General features: G+C 44.8%; 1 protein-coding gene across 3 annotated transcripts in view; it reads right to left on the bottom strand.

Moving 5' to 3' along the window:
- GPR161 (G protein-coupled receptor 161) overlaps positions 1–16,094 on the bottom strand; it is a 108,543-nt gene extending 92,449 nt beyond the window's left edge. The window contains exons 1-3 of one of the 3 annotated variants that reach the window (XM_085622992.1): positions 15,975–16,071; positions 14,937–15,092; positions 3,922–3,975 (exon numbers count right to left, since the gene is read on the bottom strand). In XM_085622992.1, the coding sequence (XP_085479118.1) occupies positions 3,922–3,975; positions 14,937–14,970 (88 nt within the window). In that variant the 5' untranslated portion in view covers positions 14,971–15,092; positions 15,975–16,071. Of the gene's footprint in view, positions 1–3,921; positions 3,976–14,936; positions 15,093–15,974 lie in introns of all 3 variants that reach the window. The other 2 variants (XM_085622993.1, XM_085622994.1) reach the window with 2 other exon arrangements.
- Between the last annotated feature and the right edge of the window lie 790 nt (positions 16,095–16,884).

Genomic DNA, 16,884 nt, shown 5'->3' with positions numbered 1-16,884 from the left:
GCCAGAGTTCTCTTCACCAGTGGGTCAACAAATTTACAGACACCACTCAGACTACAACACACCTTAGCGAGTGTGTTATGAAAATAACCTTACATGTGGTGTTATTTTGTCACACTCACACAGTCCAGAAGAAAGCCCTTCATTTTTAAAGGGGCTGAAACATGTAGACCTGCCATACTACATCTGGTAAAGTTTTACAGTTAACTTTGGAAGGTACCTTAAACATTAGAAAGTTGAGCTTCCTTAGACAAGCCATGAATGATATGAAGCCGATAACCAGACCTAACCAACTTGAGATACTAAATGGGATCGAACGGGTACAGAGAAGACTAAAAAGAAAATGTCAAAGTAAGTTAAACGTTCCCTTAGTGGCTGGAGTGTAAGTAGGATCGAAAAGAAAATGTTGGAACGACGTAGGATAGGAGGGTAAGATGATCCTGCCATAGTTAAAGAAACAAATGATCAAAAAAAGTCAAACGAAGGAGGGAACATGACAAGGATTACCCAATTAATCTTTTGAATTCCTGACCTCCTCCCCCTACAGCTATGGGAACAAATGGGTCTTCTGGTTCAGGACCAGATATGGGAGCTCCTACAGTTGTGGTACCAAGTATACCAAATGAAACCGCAATGGCAGTACTTCTCTTTGGCTAAAGTGCTACCTCCCAGGCCTATGGCCTGGACCGATCATTATCTTATAGAGTGGCATCTTACAATCGAGACTCCTTCTCATAGAGTAATTCCACCTGTGTCCTTTAGACGTCCCTGGAAAAAACTGAAGCTTGCCGATTTCCATCGACTCCTTGGTTTAAACCCTCCAGGTCCTTTCTCTGATGTTGAGTCAGGTTATGACCTTTTTTGCAGCTGGCTGACTGGAGCCTTAGACTGTCTGATCCCAATCGCTGAGAGTAAATGTCGGCGCACCGAACCTAGTCCATGGTATGATGATTCGCTTCGGCTCTTAAAAAAATCTTGTAAACAAGCTGCAAGGGCCTGGCGCAAGTCATATCTGTCTGACAGGAAAAAGCTGTATCTTGCTAGAACTAAGGCATATCACAGAGCGGCATGTCAAGCTCGAACCGCTTATTACTCTCATAAATTCAACACCAGCACCAATCCTACCAAACTAATATTTAAGGTGCTTAAGGATCTCACAGCCAGTAGAGCTCCAGTCGCTGAGATTCGTTCTGCCTCGCACTGCGAGGACCTGGCTGCCTTCTTTGTTCAAAAAGTGGAGGCTATTTATCGCTCTTTTCCCGACTCATCTGCTTCTCTGGAGAAACTGGAATCTGGCCCGAAGACATCTACGTCTCTGTGCTCTTTTCCGGGACTTTCTATGGAGGAATTCTATAGAATTGCGATGAAGGTCAAATCAATCAATGAATCAGTTACATTTATAAAGCGCGCTACTCACCCGTAAGGGTCTCAAGGCGCTGGGGGGATGGGTCAGGCTCACCCACTGACCCTCTCCGGCCTGCCCAATTCAGAGAATCTGCGTCGCTTTGTTTTCTTCCTCTATGTAACCTTGTCAACTTATCTTTGACGTCAGGCTCTGTCCCGGGCAGCTGGAAACAAGCCCAGGTGATGCCTATTTTAAAAAAACCTGCCTTGGATCCTTTAAAGTCAGAGAATTACCGCCCCATATCTCTTCTTCCGTGGGTGGCAAAACTGACTGAGGCCCACGTTAACACCATCTTATCCAACCATCTTCACTCGGCTAATATCTTAGACCCTTCACAGAATGGTTTTCGAGCTGGCCACAGCACCGAGACTGCGCTGCTTGCAATGGCCGACCATCTGAGATTTTTGGTTGACTCTGGTCGAACGGCGGCACTGGTGCTTTTAGATCTCAGTGCCGCGTTCGACACCGTCTCCCACACTATCTTATTGAAGCGACTAGTTGAGGCTGGTGTCGATAATACTGCACTTGAATGGTTTCGATCATTTTTATCAGGCCGCACATTTAGGGTTGTTACTCCTCCTTTTAAATCTAAACCCTACCCTATTGCTCAAGGTGTCCCACAGGGGTCGGCTCTCAGCCCCACTCTTTTCAATCTTTATGTGCAGCCGCTGGCTGCTGTCGCCAAACGTTGGAACCTGACTATGGTGTCCTACGCTGATGACACGCAGCTGGCGGTTGCAATAAGTGGGGCATCCGACCTTGAGGCAGCTAAGTTTTGTGAGGGTATCAGCTCAGTGGCCCGCTGGATGACAGATCACTGCCTACAATTGAATGCCAAAAAAACTGAGGTTCTCATTGTTGGTAGTCAGAGTCACCTTTGGGGCGACAATTGGTGGCCGTCTGAGCTTGCTGCAACCCCTCTTCCTATCACCGAGGTTAAAAACCTAGGGTCTGGCTGGACTCAAAACTTAGCTTTGTCTCCCACACTAAGAAAACTGCTGCCATTTGTTTTGGGACTCTTCGCAGACTCAGACCCATTCTGAAATTCTTGGATGCCCCCACCAGACAGCTTATTGTACAAGCTACAATCCTGTCTAGGTTGGATTACGCTAGTTCTCTTTTGCTGGGAGCCAATCAGGCCGAACTTTCAAGATTCCAACGCGTTCAAAACGCTGCGGCCAGCGTTTTGGTTGGTTTGCCGAGATTCTGCTCCGCCAGAAAAACTATTCATAAACTTCTTTGGCTCCCTGTTGCCCAGAGGATCCGGTTTAAATCTGTCTTTCTTTTAAAATTTTGAAGTATTCTTCCCCTCAGATTCTGGAGCATTTTATCTCGCCGTACGTACCAGCGCGGTCTCTAAGATCTTCAGGGCTTCACTTGGTTACAGTCCCGCGTTTTCAAGAGGGCTAGGGCAGGTGGTCGCGCTTTTAGAGTACTTGCTGCTAAGCTATGGAATTCTCTCCCTGTTCATATCCGTGCTATCGAGGAATTGACAGCTTTCAGGAAGGCTATAAAAACCTTCCTTTTTCCTTTGACTGTCTAGAGCAGGTGTATCGTCTCTCCTGGTATTGTTTGTTGTCTGGTTCCTTGTCTACTATAGCGCCGGGACGCCCCTTTGCTGGGGCAACTGTGCGCTCTATAAATCATGATAACATAACATTCAAGCTTTACTCAAGTTTGAGTCGATCCATTTTTTAAACAGTAGTGGTCGAAGAGCCTAAAACAATTAGCATTTTAAAAACTGAATTTCACAAAAGGTTACAGGGAAACATTGAGTTAAGCAGGCTCTTTACATACAATGTCGATAACATGAGATATCTGATCAAAGAAGCAGCTAGATGTGCAAATGAAGCACAAAATGAACTAGGAGTTAGCTGATGAGTGCGAGGAGGACATTAGTACAATGAAAAGAAATATTCATGTTTTAACTGAAAAGAAATAAAATAAACTACAAAGTACTAGAGTGACCTGAAGAAGTACAAGAAAAGATGCAAGAAAGTTTGGTCAGCAAGTAAAAAAAAAAGTGAACGGAACTAAAGATAGGGTAAAGGGTCCAGCAAGAGATTCAGAGGCTTAGACAGGAATGGTTTTAGAATGTTCTTGGAGTGAAGTGCAGAGAGCGAACCATGTGCCGTCACGACCTGTTCAGCCTGCTTCATCTGTGCTGCCCAGTGTCATGCTCCACATGTGCAGACTGATGTATCCAACTTAGGTTATGGCCCTCCATTCCTGGTTCAGACCCTTTTGCCTCCCTCCTTGGCACTCTAGATTCCCTAGTGTTTTCCCTCTTCCTTCCCCCTGCCGCCACAATAGAGGCCAGCAGCCTTCTTTGACTGGTTTTACCATGAGCCCCACCCTTCCAGACTCTGCGAGCACCCATCTTAGGCACGGTTGTATTATTATTTTTTTTAAAACCAACCCTCCTGTTGGCAACCGTTTGGCTTCAAACTGTCAAGAGATTATTCCCTACTGGCCCAGCAGTCCAGCACCTGAAAGGAGAGCAGCGCTGCACAACTTACCTATTCTAAATATCCTGTTTGGCCCAGAGTACTCATGGAGTTCTTCCCAATCACCTGTAAGGAGAAAAGACCATTTGATGAATCAAGTGCACATTAAGAATGATTACTGCATGCTTGGGAGCAACTGCCAATCACCCCTCTGAAGCAAAAGGTTAGCAAGGAACAATACTTATTGTTTACAAACTTGGTTAGTCATAAAGTTACTGAAGATTGTGTTGCAAGTTAAAAAGAGGCAAGAGATGAGCACAAATAGGAGGGGCATGGCCAACTGCCAATGGAGTGAGACATGGCCTTTGGGAGCTCCTAGCAGGGCCTCTAGATCAGATTCCATCCTGTTGAATATTCTTGCCCCCGTGGGCATGGTCTTTGGGAAGGAGGCCCAAGGACACAGCCACAAAAAGTCTTCTGCCTAGCAAGGAGTCTTGCTCACACTCAGATTACGTATTTAGACCACAGGACAAGTTGGACTCCACTTTTAGGGCCATTAAAGACTCTAAAGAAACTTTTTCACACAATAGACACAGTAGTAGTGGACCTCCACCTCCTGAGTGCGGATCACCGTAAACTAGGGGAACACATCACCGCTATGAAACTTCTTACGGGAGCTAGTCCATACATCTAAGGATCTGAAAACTCAGTTGGGAGAGGTGGTTGGCGGGATTAGAGTTTGAAGCCCATGCAGAAGTAGAGCCCACAGAACAATATCTGGGTGGTGGGTACGCCTGAGAAGTCAGACAGCATAGATGTGGTAGCCTTTTCTTGAAACATGGTTGCAGGAGAAAGTGGTGCCAGAGGGCTCGTCTTCCTTCTTTGCTCTGGTGAGAGTCCACAGAATGCTGGTCTGGCCCCACCCCCTAGGGGACCACCTCGACCGATCATTCTTCCTAGACAGGGACCACATCTATAAATGCACCAGAGATATCAGGGGAACTCCAATTGCAACAGTCTAGTAATGCTCTTCCCGGATTTCACACTTGCAGTCCAAAGACAGAGGGCCTTATTCCTGGAAGCCAAACACAAGCTCCGAGAACTTGATATTTAATATGCCACACATACCCGCATGATTGCAAGTGATCACTGCCCAGGGAACAAACTTTTTCCTGAAACCTAGTGATGGGTGGGACTGGTTTGTCCCGAGTGCAGACTCTAGGTGGCATAGTAGGCATCCTCAGAATCGACACCAAAATAGAAGGGGGCAAAGGGTGCGTACTCATCAGACCAGGTCCATAGAGGTCACTAGAGTGCTGTTGAAGCAGCAGCTAAACTTGTGACTTCCAGCTCTGGACAGCATTCACCAGAGGAATGGAGCAACATCCAGTGGCCCTAACACAGGTACAGAGTTGGATCCAACCCTACATACCGACTGGAGTAGGAATTAGCCGGAGTTCACCTCACAACTGTAGAAGAACTGCTTTAACACATTGTCCCTATGATAGTATCTTATGTACTATACTTTGTGCTCCCTTGCATTTCCCTCCCTGTTGTGCCTGGAGGTAGGATCTTTTGCTATTGCCCCGCACCATGCCAGAGGGATTCTTTCCTCTCACGCTTGGGGCTTCTCTCCCTTTTATTTGATAGATGAGTGGGGGTAACCCGTCAGGAGCGTCTATTTCCAGGGGACTGCATCTCATTTCAACCGCCCCTCTGCTTAGACTGTGGGTGCACTTCTCATTCAGAGTTGTAGTATTTCATTTGGCTGCGTGTGGGGGGGGGGGGGGGGGGGGGGGTCTTTACTGTCTTGGAGAGGGGGGTGTTGGGAGTGTTTTACTGTTTTCAGGGGTTACCTGGGGATCCTGCAGTCACCCTCTCCTTCCCCTTCTGGGCATGGCTATTTACCCCTGTTGTAGACATGCAGATACCCTGTGATTCTGGATTCTAGTACTATCTGATCGGGGAAGGTGCACACAATTATAAATTCCTCTCCTGGAATGTCCACGGCCTCCACAGCATGGTTAAACATAAGGTGTTAGCACTCCTGAAACGCAAGGGTGTTCATGTAGCATTCCTGCAGAAGACTCACTTGACTGCTAGTGAGGGGGTGGCTCAATACAAGAGATGGCAGGGGCACGGGGTGTGTACCATATACTATGCCTTCATCTGTGGAACCAGGTGTCCTGTTTCAGCTTACTAGTGATCTGATCGACGTGGATGGGCAATACACTTTTTTGAAGGGACGATTAGATGAACAAGATATCCCTTTAGTTAATGTTTACGCCCATAATGTTCAGCAATCCTTGTTCTTGGATAATTTGTCCAAAGTGTTGGTGCTTTTGTTACTTCTAGTAGTATGGCTGGGGTAGATGTCAACTGCGCTGCCAACACTGATTTTGACCACTTTCACCCTCCTCTCCAAGACTTCCCTACTGTGTGTCTGGCATGGAAATTTGAGACCTGGCAGGGGCACTGGGACTTGGTTAACAGCTGGCGTCACTGCCAGTCCCTGGATCTAGATTACTCCTTTTACTCGGTTTACTCGGTTATGCACGCACTACATAGGTGGCATGACATCTTATGCTCTCCCGACATCCTGGAGGCTATTTTATCGATGGAATACTTAGCCCGCAACTTCGCTGACCATAATACCTAGTTCTTGATAATGTAATGGAAAAGAACACACGGCATATCCCAGCTGGCACCCAAGGGCAGAGCCTAGAAGATCATGTTTCCGAAACTGTTCAGGAGGGCATTCAGCATTATTTCAACAATAACACCGGTTCAGCTTCCCCTCTGCTTGTGGACTAGGAGGCCTTTAAGGTTGTCATCAGGGGACTTATTACGAGATATTATCTCCGAGCGCACTCTTCGGGACTTCGAGTGCGTACGTCCAGAAACACCGGACCTGCAGCAGGAATTACTAGATGCAGAGGAGAGGGTAGCGGAACATGGAGTGCCTCCACTGTTTCGAACACAAAGCGTACATGGTTAGGGCACACTCTTAGGGGGACTGGTCCAAGCCCCTAATCGGCGTGGTTGACTAACACCTCAAACTGCGGATTGTAGATACTAGTTTGAAAGGTGCCCACCAATACACCTGGAGGGGGGGGGGGGGGGGGGAAGGGAAGAGATCAATCAACTTATTGGCAGACTGTTAGTCTCACCTATATGCTGCCCAAGAGGTGCCAAGGGACTCCATTGTTAATGAGTAGCTGACTGCTTTGCTGCCTAATGAACTGACCAAGGAGGTTGTTGGAGGACATTATGGAGGAGGAGATCCGTGCTGACGTCCGGTGAACGGCCTGTGGTAAAGTTCCAGGGACTAATGGCCTCACAGTGGAATTTTATGCTGTTTACCATGACATTCTTGCTCCCTTATTGGCAACCTTGTACCAACATGCACGAACCACCAAAATGCTGCTGCTGCTTGCCCCGCCCCCCCCCCCAAATGCGTGAGACCCATATTTTGCCCCTGCTCAAACCAGGGAAAATAGCCTTGGATGTGACTACCTACCCACCCCTGTCCATGTTAATGACAAGATTTTGTGGTGAGCAGGTGTATATCATTTACTTCCTGCCGGTCTGAATTTATACACATGGACCAGTCCGGGTCTATGCCAGTGCATGGCTCTTAACAGATGCCTGCTGGCAATAATGGGAGAGGGTTCACGACTGCTAAAATTGGTGGAGGTGCATGTCCGTGGACATCATTAAGGCATTTTATAGCCTGGATTGGGGCTTTCTCCGCACAGTCATGCCCCGGATGGGGTTGGGACCACGTTTTGTCTCTTGGTTCTCTGGTATATACTGATTCTGTTGCCAGGATTTGCATCGGATACACAATCTCAAGGAAACGTGCTGTGGGAAATTGCACCTGTCCCCAGTTGCTTTTTGCCACTGCAGTGGAACCACCAGTCTATATGCACGTAGTTGTGATCTTTACTGGTATTCTGGCTCGTGGGGAGTCTCACTTAATCTCCCTGTACACAGATGATCTGGTGCTTTACTTGCATAACTCGCACACAGAACCAGAGCCTGAGGCCTCCGAGTGAACAGGCAGAAATCCAGTTTGCTTCCAATCTGTGGAGACAGGAAAATGCCCCCGTGTGGAAGTGGCTTTATTGAAAACCCACTGGTGCAGGGTCACCCTTCATCCACTGGTTCTAAACAAGTAAGGAGGAATCAACACTAGAGTGAAGTACCAACCAAAGGTCATTTATTAGCATTCATGAATGGGGCCTCGTCCAACAAGCACCATAGAGATACTCAAGGAGGAAGCACACTGAATGATGGTTGGTTACATGGGTTTATATAGCAAAAGATCACAAACAAGACATGCCCAGAGGTAAACAGAGCTTTGGGAAGCACACCCAAATGAAGCAACAGTAAGAATCAACAGCCTTTGTGTCTTGCGCAATCGTCGCGTCTTGAGGCTGCGCAACAAGATAAGCTATCTGTGTAAACTTTAGCAAAGGCTTTACCATGGTCTAAAGACCCCGAGCAGACGTCAGCCGTTCTTTTGCGCTGACTGAATGTCTACACAGCCTACAATGCTCTGATTTAGATTCTTTACCAATCTTTATGCAGGTGCAGTCTCAAGGAGAGAGCCGGTGCTGGAAGTAGGGCAGGGGTGAAAGATGGATGATGCATATCTCAATCAAAAAACGAGAGAATCAGACTTTACATTTCAACAGTCGGACTTGGGAGACATGCACTGGGAACGAACGGGGCTGCAATACCTCAGGAGTCAGATCTACCAGATCCTCCCTGCCTTCCTTAAAGGCAATATAGTAACGACAATGGCTGCTACGAGTGCGAGCATAGTATTTTGGAAGGCTCTTACCCTCGGTGGCAGGGGCATATTGCTGTGGCTAAAATAGTGGTGCTGCATCTATTGTACTTCTTCGCAATGCTCTCAATAATGACGTTCCTGGACCCGAATTCCATCCTTATTGATTTCATATGGAATAAGGTGCAACAATCAGATGCTTTGGCCAAGTAGCAACGACAGTGGGATGAATGGGCCCAATTTTTACTCCTTGCCTAGCAGCAACCCTTGGTTTCTGGAGAGGGAGGCCCCAGGATTAATGAGTAAACCAGATCCCACCAGCACTTGGGAAGCTTTGAATCCTTAATCAGAGGTGGGCAAGCCCGGGGAGAGGGGGGGCAGGACTTCTGTCCTTCAGGCGTGTTGGATGAAGGTTCTTGGATGAGTGAAGGTATACTCCCCAGATATTCCCCTGCGGGTGCTAATCTCACAACTGTATAGGGTGGAAAAGAGACAGTTGTTAGACTGGGAAGAAGCTGGGCTACATACAGTAGGTATGCTATTTTCAGAGGGCATGCCGAGCCCCTTTGCTGATTTCAGTGAGGAGTTCGACCTCTCGTGGGTCAGTTCCTACTCTATGGCACCCTGACTGCAGATGTACACGAGCCATGGGATGGATGCGGAGGGGAGCCCAAACTTCTCCACAGTTGCCAATACCTGTGTGGCATGTCTAAAACTCACCAGCTGGTCTCTGGATTATATCATGCATTGCATGCTGATGTCACGAATGTGTTAATGCCAGAGTTTTGACCCTAGCTTCATCTTTCCTGTGTCACTATGGTTTTCCGACAAGGGAAAGAACATTACATAACATTGGAAGGAGACTACCATTCTGTTACTCTAATCTAATAATTTTTCCTTTTTCTTGTTTTGGTGGAACGGGTGGGGTTAGATGTTTGGTTTAGTTACTTGTTCGATTTAACGTGATGAACCTGTGTGTGCTTTATTATGTAACCCTGCTAAATTTAAACTACATTGTTGACCTTGTGATGGTCTCTTCTCCTAAAAAGCATGGATACTTGCTCTGAAATTTCACTTAAAGACCTGGATTTCTCATCACGCATCATATGCTAACAATGGTTCAAACAATAGCTTTTTGCTTGGGCACTCCCTCCCCCCCCCTCTTATTTCCTGTAACAACAATTATGCTTATGGTTTAGATCAATACAAAAAAAATCTGTTAAAATAAATAACCACGAACTCAGAACCGAGACATCAAGGTGCTCTGAAAGGAACACATCTTTCAACAAGCTAATACAGATAGTGAGACAAGTAAGAGAGGTGTTGACTAGTTAGAGGAGTCACTATCCGGTTTACTAGGTGACAGAGCGTAATCGTATTCCCCACAAAGAGGCCAATAGGAAAAGATCTGCATAAGAAAATTGATAAAACAAAGTGGAGACACACGAACAAGGAACCAAGTTGGGAGAGGACGGCACGACTACAGGAGTGATATAACCTTACCTTGTTCTTTTCAAGAGAGACCACCTATAGGCTAACCTGCCTGAAGCCCTCCCTCAACCAGAGGTTATGCAGTGACATCCCAGCCAATCTGAAAACGGCAAGACAACTCTCCCCTAACACCTTCCCCTCTTGACAGCCATTTCCAGTATGCAGTGTATCTGCTCTGTGTGTGGAGTAATCAGTCTTTTACTTCAACGCACACCTTAGTGAACAGACTTCCTGACGTGCAATAGACTAGGGCTGATCTTTATGATTTTCCCACAAATTTCCCAAAATTGAGAGAGGAATAGGAGAAGTGGTACAAAGCAGTTCATTGGTTTACAAACATATCACAGGTGTTGTGGACTGGTGTAAATTCATTATTTGAGATTTTAGTTCCTAGCGACTTGTGGGCATAATGTAAGACAGTGACTGCATGGCCAACTGAGGAGACAGCTAGGGAATGCTCCCAATAATACTCCTTCTGAGGAAGTAGGCAATAAGTGCAAACCGGTAATTGAGCATTTGAGAGAGAAAAAAAATAAAAAATAAAAACATATAAAAAAAAAAAGTGCTTACAAAGAATACAACTTGGGTGAAAGATTTGAGAACACAAGAACTGAAGGAGTTACTGCATGCTTTTTATGAGAGTTGATGATCCCGAGAAAGATTGTGTCAGTGATTTAATTTCAGCTTTTGTTATGGATTTAAGGCCAGAGTTTAGTAATCGTGTACAACAGAGTGAATTGTGTTGGCAGACAAAAAAACATTAATGAGAACATAAAGCTGGCACAATACAGTAGTGATTACTTTGACACAGAAAAAGATTAAAGAATAATCTGTTTACTCAGACAAAGCAGTTTGAGAGAGGATCCCTGAACCAAATGGTTTTAAATATGAATTATATTCAGCCTGGAATAATTGGGATGAATCAAATGCAAGGATTGCAAAGGGGAAATGGAATGATGCAAATGAAAGGTTGTGGAAGAGGAATTATGAATAATGATGGGGTGAACGTTGAAATGAAGAGAAACGCTGCTGATCACTTCGGTCTTTCCGACACAGCCCTGTAGCAAACCGTAAAACGGATTGTCAGGAACGGTCACAGCGGTCCTGCCAATGCCTTTATAAATGACCGAATGCATGGTGCTCATTTATAAACGAAGTGGGCGGTCTCTCCACCATGGGAACGGAGCAACTTTCTCACTCCTCTTGGACTCAGGGGCCGTACACCCAGACATAAATGTGGGCCAAAGTTCTTTTAAGGTGTAGAATTCCACAAGAGTATACAGAAATTCCTCCAATTTCAGTCACATCCTAAAGGATCTTGAAAAAGTAAGCTTGCCTTGTAACTCTTAGTACAGTATATAGATTTGTTATTTCCATCCGAAGTAAAAGATTACAGTAAGCTTGATTCAGTGGCCTTTTAAATCATCTAGCTGACAGTGGACATAAGGTCTCCAAGAAAAATGAAGTCTTGGCCCTCTAAAAGGTCACCTGCAAACATTTTGCCTCCACCCCTCCTACATTTGTTTTTGTTGGCATTAAGACTGTGCAATTTACCACTGCTTATCAGTGCTAAAGTGCTTGTGCTCCCTCCCCAACACATGGTACAATTGACTTCCATCTAATTGGCACATTTAATGTAAGTGTAAGTCTATAGTATATGGTACTACCTGTACCCAGGGACTGTAAATTAAATGCTACTAGTGAGCCTGATGCACTCGTTGTGCAACCCACTAAAGTACCCTTTGAAAATATGTCAGACACCTTTCACTGCAGCCTGTAGTGCAGTTTTAAACTGCCATTTTGACCTAAGTGAACCATAGGTAGGCTCTAAATACCCCGCAGGGCACATTGCATTTAAAAATTAGGACATGTGCTTTAAAGTTTTACATGTCCTGGTACTGAAAAACGACATTTGTTTTTCACTAATGTTAAGGCCTATCTTTCCCATAGAAAACCATTGAGTTACCTTATTACATTTAATAAGTGCTAACTTATGATTGGGAAAGCAAGCCTGGACTCGCGTGAATAGCAATTTAAAATTATTCTCAAAGGTAAAGTAGGATTTACAGTCACAATTATGAAAATGTCACTTTTAGAAAGTTGGACATTTCTTGTCCTAACCATTTGGTGTCTGCTGCCAATGTCCTAGGTCATTAGACTGAATAGCTTGGCAGTTGCCCTTTATGTATTCCTCAAAGACAGCGAGATAGAAAGGGAATAGGTTTGGTTAGGATGTGCCATCCTGCCAGGATGGGTGGGGCAATGTAACCCCAGACTCCTGGGAGCCTCGACAGGGAAAAGGAGAAACTTTCCAGTAGCAGATGTAGGAGGTAGTATAGGGAGTGACACCACTTTAAAGGCTGGCACCATCTTCAAATATTACATCTCCTGAGCTACTCATCAGTATACTGCAGGACACCACAGAAAGACTTGTTCCCCAGAGGACTACCTGTTGACTGAGGCCTGCTCTCTGAAAGGAAGACTGGACCTGCTCCTTTAATCCCACACAAACCTGGGTGACCCCAAGGGTCAGTTGCCTGATCTCCTGTTTGAGTTACACCGGCACAAGCTCCAGATGCACCCCTGCAACTGTCCAGCTGGCCTGTTGCATTAGACCTGCAACTGGATCTACCCGAGCCCTGTTTAGTGAATCCCAGAACGCCAAGATGTGGCTCCTCAAGTCCTGGACCCTTGGCTGGTATCAGAGAATCCCATAACTAGTCTAAGGGGAAGAAGAGGGCCCCTGGAAGACAAGGAACAAAGGGATGTGGAAGCATGAGAAATTGACTCAAATTAAAGAATACCTGCCAACCTTATATCATTACATTCATACATTGAGCCAAAAACTATAATAACCAGAAAAACAAACAAAAAGCATTTATATATTTCTTCACAAAACTTTATTGGTCATTTCTTTTCAGTGTGAGTCTCATATTGTTCACAAATTAACTACTCATTTGTGAATAATAAAAAGGTACAATAAATAATCATAAACCACAATACAGTCACATTTTATACAATAAGGCAAGACAAACCTTTCTCCACAGAGCACACCAAAACTTCAACACAAGCATATCACAATCATTCCTCAAACATACCTCAATTGTAACTGAGGTATCAAAACATGTGAACATCAGGTAAGGTATTTAGCTTGCATTACATCACAATACTCAAATTAATAACAAAGAAAAGGATGTACCCATTTACATTATACAAAAGATTATGCACTCTTGACAGTCAATATATTTTGATTTATGATTTGCAGAATTTAAATCTTTTCATAGAAATGAAAATAAACACTTTGGATAGAGGACTCTTGTTGGTGGCTCTTAAGTTTTCTTTCGACATGGGTAGTCTACCAGTCCCCCCTACTAGCACCAATAATTGTTTCGGTGTGAAACCAAAATGCAGTCGACCACTTTCTTCAGGGCGCAGAGATAAATAAAAATTACAGAAAAGAGAAACGAAAGGTCGCCTTTAAGGGATACCACCTGTAGATAATATGAAATTACAAGGCTCAATTAACAATGAAATAAACTGAATATTGAATATAATTGGTGTAGTCAGAAGCCCAAAAATAATTCATAAACAAGCATTTGCAATGCAATAGGTCTCGCATTTATAAGAGTTTAAGCTATTGGCATTGTAAAATTACAATGCCTTTTATTTATGTTTTGGTTTTAAAACAAATAAAAGGTATTGTCATTTACAATGTCAGTAGCATAAACTCGCATAAAAGCAGTGTGCGGCGTGCAGCAGTGTGCGGCATGCAGCAGTGTGTAATGCGGCAGTGTGCGGCGTGCAGCAGAGTAATGCAGCAGTGTGCGGCGTGCAGCAGAGTGCGGCGTGCAGCAGAGTGTAATGCGGCAGTGTGAGGCGTGCAGCAGAGTGTAATGCAGCAGAGTGTAATGCAGCAGTGTGAGGCGTGCAGCGGCGTGCAGCAGAGTAATGCAGCAGTGTGAGGCGTGCAGCAGCAGTGTGTGTGTAATGCAGCAGTGTGAGGCGTGCAGCACTGAGGCGTGCGGCAGTGTGCAGCGTGCGGCAGTGTGCAGCGTGCGGCATGGTTTGTAAACAACAAGAAAAGCGGACATTAAAGGAAGGGTGGGAAAGAACGAGCATATGGGGTGTGAGTTATAACGAAAGTTCTGGCAAAAGCAGTCTGCTGCTTTCAAGTCCGATGCCAGCTTCGCGCTTTAATGCCTCACATGCACTGGCCATAAACCGCATTCCTAAGGTCTTGTGCCCCTTACTAAATCTCTCTGAATGCGTGAGGCGGCGCACGCGCAGGAAGTAGCTGGTGGCAAATGGAATGCTCGTGGTAGTGCGCGTAACCGCCACCCGACCCGCCTGGGAAGCCTTTGGGAGCATTTTTGGAAGCCCCTACATAAGTCTCGCTGAGCGATCGCTTACGCGATAGCCAGGCAAGACCTAAAAGACCATAGGACTCCAACACCAAACATAACCAACATACCAAGTGTAACGGATATATGAGTGCGACTGATATGTACCAACAAAACTCACCCAAGAACGTGTATAGGCGTGAGAACGAAACCAAGATATGAAAGTGGTTGATAGATAACCCAGTATAAATCCAACAAATACATTAGGTATCACATCCATGTAGGTACTACTACAAAAAGGCTTACATCTTATCTCAAAATATATACACAGCTCTTAAAGCAGGTGGGCAAAACTATCCCTTAATCAAGAGAGTGCTCCCAGGATGAACAGACCAATTCGTGGCCACCAAGAAAAATATGAATAAAAGCACTAGCTGTCTGATGTTGCAATAATTACATACCTAGTGTTGATACAGCAAAGCCCCAAAAGGACATCTAGGTAGCTGGCTGGCATACAAAGAAATAGAGACTGAAGACAAGGAACTTTCTCCAGAGTAGCAAAGGTAAGCAAACAATGGCTCCGATATACAATGTACAGCATCGTTCTCAAGAGAACGCTGTAGGAGAAAAATACAACAATTTTAAAGAGCTGGTATAGGATAATTTCTACTTACTACACAGTGCGGAAAAGTAAAAAAAAAAATATGGAGTATACATATATAGTAAAGAGATTGAGGTCTCCTATAAAAGGATGCAAAGGACTAAACAAAGTATATAATAAAAGACACAAAACCCACATGGAAAGCAGCTCATTAAACATAGATCTCAATAACATAGAAAATACTGCTAGTGAAAAGTAAGCAGAAGAAAAAAAAACAACTTTTCCCCATGGTAAAGCTAATGTCTTCTTATAGCAAATGAGACCCCGTGAACAGGCTGGATTTCAGTCTATAAATAAATCTACAATGAAGGGTGTAGAAAGCCAGAACAAGCAACACGTTAAAATGTTATGAGGTCTCACCTGGTGCAAGTAAATAAGTCAGACAGATGGATTCAACAACCTTAGTAGGCCCACATCAAAAAATAAACCCATACGAAGTAGCGACCTTAATAAAATACATGGAGATAAACACCCACACCGGTCAGAGCGACGGGGCAAGGCGTGCAGACGTGGCCAGAAGATAAAATAGGCCATCAAGCTAGTAGAAAATGCTTAAGCATTCCAGAGAGGCATCTGTGGTAAAACCTGGGTAGAGTGTAAGCACACTGTAGCAATCTTAATATAACGCATTGGGACAAATGCATACTCGAGTCAAAATAATAGGTGAAGGCGTAGAGACGTAGCCGGGAATAAAATAGCCCATAATGCTAGACAAAAAGAGTGCAAGCATACCAGAGCCGTATTGATAAAAATAAAAGTGAGTTGGGTGCCGTGCACACAGAGCGGGAAACCGATCTAAATCTAAGCAAAAGGCTGGAGGCATACGGGTGCATCTTACCTGAAAGAGGGTAGAGAACCGTTGGACCGCAATATATCCGACTCAAATCCCCACGGCAAAACTACAGCCGAGAAAGCGCCCTAAATGCGGGTGCTTTGAAGCACGGGCTGCGTGTCACGTGACGCTGCAACAAGAATATAGAAAGAGGACTGTGAAGAGTGGAGAAAAAAACATTTGGAGGCCGCCATATTTGAAATGAAACCAACATTCCTGGTAGGCTATAAATGATTAACAGGCTGCCGAAATATAAGCATTTAACTAATATATAACAATAAATCAATAATGATAAATTAATAATAACATATGGAAAAATGAGAGTAAATAAACCTATGTGAACATCCCTGCGGAAACGTATAAAGACACGTGGGTATCCAGGGCTTTGAGTGGGTTGAAAAAACTGGGGGGGTCGCTCAAAGGGGCGTGGATGGCGTAATTAAGGGCATGGCTTAAAAACACGTAAACTAAAATCTGTGTTTAGCACAGAGTGCTGCCCGACTTGTATTTTGCTGTTTCTGTCATTGCATTCAGGACTATTGGCTTTGTCAATGGTTGTTAGCTGCATAGGATAAATAAGCAGCAACTATGGCTTGTATATAATATTGAAAAAGCTTCCACTTAAAGCCCTGGTGACACCACAATGTTGATGCTCCTGAGTTTCAAAAAGAGAAGGGAAATCCAGAGAGAAAATGACTCTCTTTAAAGGATTTCCCTTACCCTACAAGGCTCACTTGGCATGTCGTCATGCCGTAACTTCTCCACTAGTGAGAAGTGAGCAGTGCGAACACGCGCATACTAGTGAGAAGTGAGCAGTGTGAACACACGCACATCGATGTGCCTGCTGTCACTGCAGTCTGGAAAAATGGACCGCCTGTACCAGGGCTCAAAACAGAGCCCGATAGAGACCCGCTTC

The sequence above is a fragment of the Triturus cristatus genome, chromosome 8, assembly GCF_964204655.1.
Source record: "Triturus cristatus chromosome 8, aTriCri1.1, whole genome shotgun sequence".
Lineage (NCBI taxonomy): Eukaryota > Metazoa > Chordata > Amphibia > Caudata > Salamandridae > Triturus > Triturus cristatus.
Note: the sequence above shows the minus strand (reverse complement) of the source record. Positions and strands in the feature narration are given on the sequence as shown.